This window comes from Octodon degus, unplaced genomic scaffold (genome assembly GCF_000260255.1).
Source record: "Octodon degus isolate 3935 unplaced genomic scaffold, OctDeg1.0 scaffold00102, whole genome shotgun sequence".
NCBI lineage: Eukaryota > Metazoa > Chordata > Mammalia > Rodentia > Octodontidae > Octodon > Octodon degus.
The window spans coordinates 9,955,119-9,964,797 of record NW_004524678.1 but is presented as its reverse complement, the minus strand read 5'-3'; the positions used below and the strand labels follow the sequence as shown (position 1 = coordinate 9,964,797).

At 42.3% G+C, this 9,679-nt stretch overlaps 1 protein-coding gene and 1 pseudogene across 2 annotated transcripts in view; both read left to right on the top strand.

Annotated features, from left to right (window-relative positions):
- Positions 1 to 8,156, top strand: part of Fancm (Fanconi anemia complementation group M) — a 51,277-nt gene extending 43,121 nt beyond the window's left edge. The window contains exons 9-13 of one of the 2 annotated variants that reach the window (XM_023723708.1): positions 26 to 210; positions 1,684 to 1,890; positions 4,997 to 5,210; positions 6,503 to 6,585; positions 8,069 to 8,156. In XM_023723708.1, the coding sequence (XP_023579476.1) occupies positions 26 to 210; positions 1,684 to 1,890; positions 4,997 to 5,210; positions 6,503 to 6,585 (689 nt within the window). In that variant the 3' untranslated portion in view covers positions 8,069 to 8,156. Of the gene's footprint in view, positions 1 to 25; positions 211 to 1,683; positions 1,891 to 4,996; positions 5,219 to 6,502; positions 6,586 to 8,068 lie in introns of those variants that run through there. The other variant, XM_012516360.2, reaches the window with a different exon arrangement.
- LOC111818806 lies at positions 5,914 to 5,977 on the top strand (annotated as a pseudogene).
- Positions 8,157 to 9,679: the final 1,523 nt, after the last annotated feature.

Sequence of the window (9,679 nt, the reverse complement as noted above, 5' to 3'; positions counted from 1 at the left end):
GTTTAAAATTCTTTCTGTTATATAGCTCAGAACACCGCTGGAAAGAAATGTGATGAGACCAGAGTTATGATCTTCTCTTCATTTCGAGATAGTGTTCAAGAAATTGCAGAAATGCTTTTAAGACATAAGCCAATTATTAGAGTAATGACTTTCGTTGGCCACGCTTCGGGGAAAGGCATGAAAGGTTTCACCCAGAAGGAGCAACTGGAGGTAATTATTTTTAGACACAGAGAAAAATAAAATTGGTTAGCTTAGTCATTATGCTTCTTTGTTCTAGCTCACTGTCAACTGGGTATTTATTTAAAAGTAATTTTAGCTGTGATGTGGCACATGCCTGTAGTGTCAGCACTGAGACTGTGACAGGAGGGTCACCACGAGTTTGATGCCCGCTTGAGTTACACAGTGAGACCCTGTCTAAGACAGTGATTTTATAGTAAACTTGAAAATGAAGGTAAGCATTTTTTGAAAGACCAAATGAGGTGTTTTAAGCAGTTGTGAAACTACTGTTTGTAAGCAGAGTGTAATGTTTTATGGTGATTTTGAAACATTTAAGTACTATAAAGTGTAATAGTTATGCAGAAATGCTCTAGTCCTACATCTTAGTGTAGAATCCACTTACAAGTTACTCCTTGTCCTTCAGTTTTTCTCATTTATAAACACGGGATTGTTGTAAGCATTAAATGAGACCTCTGTGATCCTCCTGCCTCAGCCTCCTAAGTACTGGGATTACAGGTGCGTGCACCACGCCTGGCCTTTGCCACTTTCAGTGTTTTGTAGTCATTATGTCCTCAGCTTGTTAGGCATGATAAGAAACTTCCTGGGAGCTAAAATAGCGCTCAGTGGTGGAGAACTTGGGAGGATCTTCATGTCACCACACACAGAGATCTACTGATCTTATCACTTCATCCCTTACTCCTGTTCTCAGTTTCTTGTGTGGTGCTGGGTGTGGCTCCTTTCCTGTGGAGCTGCACCCTCCCTCAGTAGTGTTTCTGTGCAGGCCAGTGATGGCGAATCCTTCAGAGACCAAGTGCCCAAACTGTAACCCAAACCCACTCACTTACTGCGAGGTGGCAACTTGGCGAGTAGGTGCAACTGTGCACTGCTGGTGCGTTCTGCACCGTTTGTGCCGTGGCCCGTGGGCCTTAGGTTTGCCCCCACTGGACTGCAGGCCAGAGTACCTGCCTTGTAGAAGTCACTCTTCTACGCAGTTATGTTTATAACAGCTGTTTAATTCTAGCTGAGCTTTCTTGCATACAGTTCTGTCGTTGTCCACTTATTTAGAAATAGGAGGTAAAAGCAAGAGGAAATGGAGAGGCAGGGCCTTGAGGACCCTCGTGGTCAGCTCTGTCTTAATGACTGAGGGCTGTAAGAAGTCATTGGAAGGTTTGAAGCAGAGGAAGGTCTTTTTTTGTTTTTGATATTTTGAGACAGAGTCTCAGGCTGGTGCTGAATGTAGCATGTAGTCCAGGCTGCCCTCCAACTTGTGATGATCCTGCTCCCTGCTGGGATTCTAGGCATGGTCCACCATCTCCTTTGGCTTTTATTGCCGTTTTGTTTTTTATAATCTGTGGTATCTTTTGTGCTGATTTTTAATCTGATTTTACCATTTTGGGGTGAGTGGGAGCAATATACTATGTTTCTCTTAGTTTACATCTAGTAATTTTTCAATCCTCTTCATTTCAGGTAGTGAAGCGATTTCGCGCTGGTGGGTACAACACACTGGTTTCCACCTGCGTGGGTGAGGAAGGTTTGGACATAGGGGAAGTGGACCTCATCGTATGCTTCGATGCCCAGAAGAGCCCAATCCGACTGATACAACGAATGGGTAGAACCGGCCGTAAGCGCCAGGGCAGGATTGTGGTGATCCTTGCTGAAGGACGGGAGGAGCGTGTGAGTAGCCTTTGGAAACGTGGTGTGACATTTAAGGCTTGAGAAGTGCAGGCTGAAGAGAACTAACGGTGTCGCAGCATTTGAAGTCCAGTTTTTAGGTAACTGGTTTATTTAGTCTGAGCTTACTCTGTCCCCTCTTGCCTTCCTCCCATGTTTCCAGGACTGGCAGTTGATCCCAGGGCCTTCACACTGAGCTGTATCTCTAGGCTTTTTCATTAAGACAAGGATTTTTCCAGCTACTTAGTTGCACTAATTGGACTTGAATTTGTGGTGCCGTGGCCTCAGCTGTGGTGGTGCACACCTGCACTCCTAGTACTCTGGGACTTTGAGGCCCTCTCCCAAAATAAAAAGTAAAACAGCCTGCAGAAGTATGTAGCTCAGTGCAAAGGCTCAGGACTTGCATTCAGTACAACTAAAAAGGAAAAAAAAAAAAATCATGATTTTTGGCTGGGTTTAGTGTTCTAATTTTTATCCATATAAAGAAACATGTCATAATACTTCAATATTAATTCAGAGAAATCTAGAGACAATAACCAGCAGGTATTGCTGTTTTTTTTTTTTTTTTTAATGAACTATTTCCCTGTGTTTCAAAGGCTTGGTTTTTGAAAATGCTTTTCTTGTGTATTTATTTGTGACACTTGGGATTGAGCCCAGGCCCTTTGCCCTGAACTAAATCCTCAGCCATTTTTATTTAGAAGGGTTTTTTTTTTTTTTTTTTGGCTGTCCCAGGCTGCCTGAAGTGCAGGTTTGGTAAGGCATGGGGAGCTGGAGATTGAACTGTGGTCCCCTGTGCCTGCCAGGGTTTTTGCCCCAGCAGGTGTTTAAACAACTGAGCTAACCCGCAAGCCCCTGCTTTTTTTATTTTGAGACAGCATCTTGCTAAGTCACTACGTTGACCAGGCTGGGCTCAGACTTGTGAATCCCATGCTGCAAGTCCCAGGGCGCTGAGGTTACAAGGGTGCACGGCCACGCTTGGGACAAGACTTGCCTTTTCTGTTTAATTTAGGTTTTTGTAAACTATAGAAAACAGTAACCAGATACACTAAGGAATATGCACTAGAGATACTGTGTGAGCTACAAAACCTAAAATACGGTACTAGTTTTATTTTTTTTGGTGGAACTGGTAATTGAACTCAGGCACTTGTGCTTGCCAGGTGGACACTTATTCTGCTGAGCCAACTCTCCAGCCCCGGTACTACTTTTCTGATCCTTTATTGATGTTCGTTGATGTCTATTCTGAAGCCTATGTCTAAGTCAATGGCACTTTTAATTCTCTTCATATTTTGCTATAATCTTGGGTGACAGGACTTCCTAAATATATTAACATATGTATTTTGTATTTGCTGCCATAAAGTGTTCACATTAAAAATCCCCTCGTTATCTATATTGAGGCATGCGCTGTCACGCCCAGTTTCCAGACTCTCACAGCATGCAGTACTGGGGATTGAACTCAGGTCCTTGGGCTTGCTAGTTTTTGGAAACTGATTTTAAGTGTTTTGTGTGTCCTTTTAAAGCAAGTGAGCATCTTCCCTTGGTGGTGGTACTAGGAACTGAATCCAGGGCCTTTGCAGTGAGCTACAACTGAGCTGTAGCCCAGTCCTTGAATTGTCTTTAATTTTGAGGCAAGTTCTCTTTGCCTGCGCTGGACTCCAAGTTGGGATTCTCTTGCCTCGGCCTTGGCCTCCACAGGGCTGGGATTCTAAGCATGCACTGTGATGCGTGGCAAAGAATGAATGCTTTCTCCTGTGCTTGCTATGTGATCATAGCCCTCATGTGTAATACACCATTTATCCATGAAATGAATTTAATGAGTGGCATGTTTGGTGGCCATACATTACCAAGAAATACAGCTGGGTTCTGACCAGTTATCTGGCCAAGTCACTTCATCTCAGAGTTTTTATTTATAAAGTAATAATAATGGCTGACTTACTCTATGCAATATATTTTTTTAATATTATTTATTTTATACAACACAAGGTCTCATAGCTCAGACTCATAGTGATTCTCTGTCTTAACCTCCCCAGGATTGGAATTGCAGGCATGTGCTGTCATGCCGTTTCTGGACTGGCACGGCATGCTGTATCAGGGATTGAACTCAGGTCCTCGGGCTTGCCAGGCAGGCACTTACACCACTGAGCTATCTCCCTAGCCCCATATGCAATGTTTTCAGTGCTTCAGATTCATTACTTAGCCAGGTTAGTACTTTGTAAGGATAGTCATGCTTTGCTGCATGCAGTGAAAACGTAGAAACGAAAGAGATGAAGGAATTGAAATAAAAATGTAGTTTAAAAAACCAAAAACTGTGCCGCTAGACACATGCCTGTTATCTCTGGAACCTAGGAGGCAGAGGAAGGAGAGTCACATGTTTGATCCAGTCTGGGCAATTTAGCAGGTGTTGTCTCAATATAATTTTTTTTTTTTTTTTTGGTACTGGGGATCAAACTCAGAACCTTGCACTTGCCAGGCAGGTGCTTATGCCGCTGAGCGATATCCTTGGTCCTCAATAGAAAATGTGTAAAAAAATGCTGGGGCTGTAACTCAGTGTGGAGGCACTATATTCAATGCACACTGCTACAAAAAAAGAAAAACACAAAAACTTTTCTAGGGTAAGAAATTGTTTTTGTAGCAATTGTTCTTGTTAGTGCAGGCATGACTTTATACTTATCTGAAAATGTCAGCATTATTCAAGGCAGCAAGTTAATAAATAAAAAATAAGATTTCCTTCGTGCAATATAGTTGCTGAGATAAGCTTTTATAATAATAGATTTAAAAATGGCTTTGCATCAAAGGTTTAGTTAGGGCCGGGGATATAGCTCAGCAGCACAAGCGCCTGTCTGGGAAGTGCAAGGTCGAGTTCATTTTCTGGTACCCCCCCGCCCCCCCAAAAAAAAAGAAGGACAGCAAAGAAAGGTTTATCTAACAGTTTACTTTTTAAAAAAAATTTAAAAAATAGGAAAAGAAGTAATTTTGTTCTTCAAGCATGCAAGCGAATTGGTTTGATTTTCTGTTCTAAAAGTGAATCCAAACTAATATAATAATTGCTTTTTATGACTCAATGATAATTATGGAAATAATGTAATTAGAGATTTTGTATCTGTTTTTGTAGACTTATAATCAGAGTCAGTCCAACAAAAGAACTATTTATAAAGCCATTTCAGGTAGCAGACAAGTCCTTCGTTTTTACCAAAGAAGCCCCCGCATGGTTCCTGCTGGTGTCAGCCCAGAACTGCACAAGATGTTCATCACTCACGGCGCCTATGAGCCCGAGAAGCCTGCCCGGAATGGGAAGCGTAGGTCTTCTCTCCCTTCCTGCAGGAATGGTAAGTAGACAGGGTTGCATTTGTCACGTTTTCTTCCCCTGTTCTTAGTTGGCAGATCATAACTTGATATAATATTTCTCCATTGCAAACTTCAGTATATGTTCTAAGATGTGCTGGGTGCTGTCTTTGGTTTTATTTTTGGTTTTGGGTGCAGTCTTTAGAAGGGTAAGAAGTTGTTCTTGTAGCAAAAGGAAGGCAACATTGTGAGCCCAGGGGTTAGAAACCCTTGTGGTAGCTGGCTTGTGGGTGCAGGTCTAAAGTAGCTACTCAGGAGGCTGAAGCAGGAGGGTGAGAAGGTTGTAACCAGCCTGGGCAGCGTGCTGAAGTCCTGTCTCCAAATTAGAAGCAGAGAGGCTCAGTGACAGGGTGCCCTGGGTTCAGCACCCAGAATGCGCACCACACCCCATGCTCTCCCTCACCTCCCCGTGGAAGAAAAAATCCCAGACAAACAAAAAAGAGACCCTCACACTGGGGAAAATTGAAGATAGGCTGGCAACTCGGAGGAGGAGGGAAGTGAGAAGAGAAAGAACGAGACTAAATCTCCAGTCTTTTGTGATGTTGAGGCAGGGCCTTGCCACGTCAGAGCTGTCCTGGCCAGGCTCACGCATGTGATCCGTATGCCGCAGCCATCCGCATGTGATCCGTACGCCGCAGCCGCTCCGATGGCTGGGGTTACAGATCTGCGCCCCAAGCTGGCCTTGCTGTGCTTGCTTCGGCAGCACATATACTAAAATTGGAACGATAGAGAAGATTAGCATGGCCCCTGCCACACCCAAGCTGGCCTTGCTCCCTGGGGTTTTTTCTCTTTTAAAATGGCGCTGGGGAGCCGGGGAGATAGTTCCGTGGAATAAGCGCTTCCCTGGCAAGTGCAAGGGCCTGAGTTCAATCCCTGGTTCCGCCAAAATAAAAATAAAATAAAACGGCGCTGGCCATTGAATTGCTGGGCTTTTGCCCTGAGCTACATCCCCAGGCTTTCTAAAAAAAATTGAGAGGCTCACTAAGCTGCTGGAACCCAAGCTCACAGTCCCCAAGCTTCAGCCTCCTGAACAGCAGGGCTTAGAGGTGTAGACCGCCACATCTGCCTGTGCTGTGCTCCTGCCACTCCCAGTTTTCCTGAGTCTGTGATTGTTTTTGTTTTTTTTTTTTTTTTTTGGTGGATCTGGGGATTGAACTCAGGACCTTGTGCTTGCCAGGGAAGCACTTACTCTGCTGAGCCATCTCCCCAGCCCCTGTGATTGTTCTTGACAAGACTGTGTGTGTGTGTGTGTTCTACTCGTTCTTTACTTTATTAGTAGGAGTACTAGGAATCAGGCCTGGGGTCTTTGCACTGAGATCTGGAAATGGCCTGAGAGATGATTCAACTCAAAACTTTTAGGTGAGGTAATAGATGCATTTTTTAAAAGTGTCTTATACAGTATTTGGGAATATTGGAGGCAGAAGTTTTCTAGTTCCTTTTTTAAAATTTGGAAATAAACATTATCTTACTAAAATTTTTTAAAATCAGATTTTACTGGTATAGGTTAGGTGTACATTAATGATCACATTCATTGTAGAGAATTTGTGATAATATTTCATGTGATTTTTCCCCCCCATTCCAGTAACCTCCCTTCAACTCCACCTCCCCTCTCCATTTATAAAAGCTTTGTTTCCATGTTTTCTTTTTTTCTCTCTTTTGGTTATTTTTGAGACCAGGGTCTCGCTGTGCAGCTCAGGCTGGGCTTGAGGTCACTTTGTACCCCAAGCTGGTCTCAATTTCTAAATGATCCTCCTGCCTCAGCATCCTGAGTGCTGGGATTACAAGCATGCGTTGCCATGCCCGGCCCATGTTTCCTTTCTTCTCTCTTTTTTTTTTTCTTAGAACTTTTCCCTTTCCTTTCTCCCTCCCCTCTCCCTTGTTTCATCAGTTATTCTTGCAAGATGTAGCATTTATACATCATGGGGTGTGGGTGTCACATACATGTCTCACCTTGATCCTTTTTTCTTCCCCTTTCTAATTCCTAATTCAGGAACCTTTCAGTTTTTTTTCTGCCCTCGTCTCTACTGGGGCAGAATTCCTTTCCTTACTGTTTCTTTTCTATTTAGTGATTGTTTTCTAGAGATTATGGAAACCAAGAATTCCTTTTATACAGCTCTTAAAGTATATTGCAATATTTCAACAAATTATCCCCCCTACTCTTTGCTCTTCTTCTTTCTACTCAAAACTAAAGCCTATAACCCTTTTTAGATTTTACTTTTTTGGTTTTTTTTTTGAGACAAACCCAGCTGTCCTGGGGGTAATACTCCTTCTTCAGCCTCCTGAGTCTGCAGTCCAGGCTGGGTCACCAGAGTAGCTTAGTCTTAACTTTTATCCTCTCCCCATAGTTTCAACTTTTCTAATGCTGCTCTCATAGAACCATGATACTAGTTTTCTTTTTTATTTATTTATTTATTTTTTTTTGGTGGGACTAGGGATTGAACTCAGACCCTTGCCCTTGCCAGGGAAGCGCTTATTCTACTGAGTCATCTCCCTGGCCCCTAGTTTTCATTTTTAAGTTATCTGATTCTACTGTATACCAGCTCTTAAGAGTGCAAAGGAAGCCGGGCCTGAGAACTCAGCGAGCTCCATCAACTCAGGCTTGGCCCCAAAGAGAGGGCTGCTTTGATAGAGGTGAGAGAAGCTTAGGAGGGCGGTAGAACCAGAAAGTGGCAACGCAGAGCAGTTTTGAATACCAAATGCTGGTATTAAGAATTGGAATAACTGGTTTAGCAGAAGTGAATAGGCTCACAAACAAATACAGTTTGAGGTGATGTGTTTATTTTGCGATCCCCTTGAATATTTTTTAAACTTTCAACTTTTTTTTTTTTCCTCCACATTACAGGCGTGAGGCCAAATAACTCAAATGAGGATTGGTTCTTAACAGAAGAAGAATTTAAATTATGGAACAGACTCTATCGATTAAGAAGCAGTGATACAGTTAAGGAGATCACTTTGCCTCAAGTTCATTTTCCATCTTTACAAGAAACAGAAAGTGCACCAGTAAGTTGACCGCGCTTTCAGACGGCCTTTACAGTGACCCTGCGGTCACTCCAGAAGGCGTGGGAGGTGTTTGTATCCGGTGTCAACTTTGCTTTTTTTCATGAACACAGTTCATTAAGTTCTTGCTGTATACTTAGTGCTTAGAACACGCAGTGCCCTCAGTTAAGTAGACTTTTAAGCACAGCTAGTTAAAGACTGCACATGCTTTGTGGCGGAAATGTCGAATTTATTTTCTTCTAAAAGTGAAAGCAGGGCTTTTTTGTTCTGTTTTGTTTTGTTTTTATTATGTTTATTGGTACAATTTAGATGTATGGGGCTGGCCAGATAGCTCGGCAGATTAAAGGTGCAGGGACCAGCCGGCCCCACCCACGTGTGTGCTGAGACCGCCAGTTCAGACTGGGTGTGGTGGTGCGCGCCTGTAATCCCAGCGCTGGGGAGACTGAAAACAGGAGGACTAGGAGTCTGATCTACGTAGTGAGACCCTGGAGACCCTGTCCTAAATACATTTTAAAAAATGGATGTATGTAACACTCACGTCCCTCATAGGCAGTGTGCGCCTGTACGTGAGTAGCCTAGTTGCTCTTTTTTTTCAGTTCCCTTCCTTCCCTTCAACCCTTTTCCCCTCATTTATAAAGCTTTGTTCCCATTTTATCCTTTTTTTATTTTTCCATCCTTTCCCCTTTCCCTCTCCCTACTTCTCATTTCTTCTGAACAATTCCTTTCTCTTTCACAGCATCAATTATACATTTTGGTCCTTATTTACCCTTTGGTTTCTCACACCACAGAAACACTGTGGTATTTACACTTGCAGGTCCAGTTTATTTCACTGAAGAGGAAGATATCAAAGTGCATCCATTTACCTAGAAAGTTTACCCTTCTTTGTGGCTGAATAGTAGTACTCTATTACATAAAAATGACACCTTCTTTATCCATTCCTTCATTGATGAGATAATGAAGAAAAATTGATGGGAATTTGGGCTGTTTCCAAGATTTAGTTATTATGAACTGTGCTGACATCAACAAAGGTGCACGTGTCTTGCTGTGGTATGATGTTTTTAATTCTTCTGGAAAAATAGCCAAGAGAGGAGTAGCTGGTTTGAGTGGGACTGCTAATCTTAGTTTTTTTTGAGCACTCTCCACACTGATTTGCACAGTGGTTACACCAGTCTACATTCCCACCAACAGTGGAAGAATGTTCCTTTTCCCCTCATCCCCTCCAGCACTTGTTATTTGTTGACTTCCTTTTTTTTTAATTGTCCAAACAATATTATTTTATTTATTTATTTATTTTTTATTCCTTGAATTTTTTTTATTGGTACATTTTATATATACATAGTGATAGCATTCATCAAAGGGGGATTGTACCTTGCTTCAAACAATAGTTTCAAACATTTTTTAAAAAGATTTAAAATTTCTGAATTTAGTTCAACTTATAATACCACATTTCCAAGAA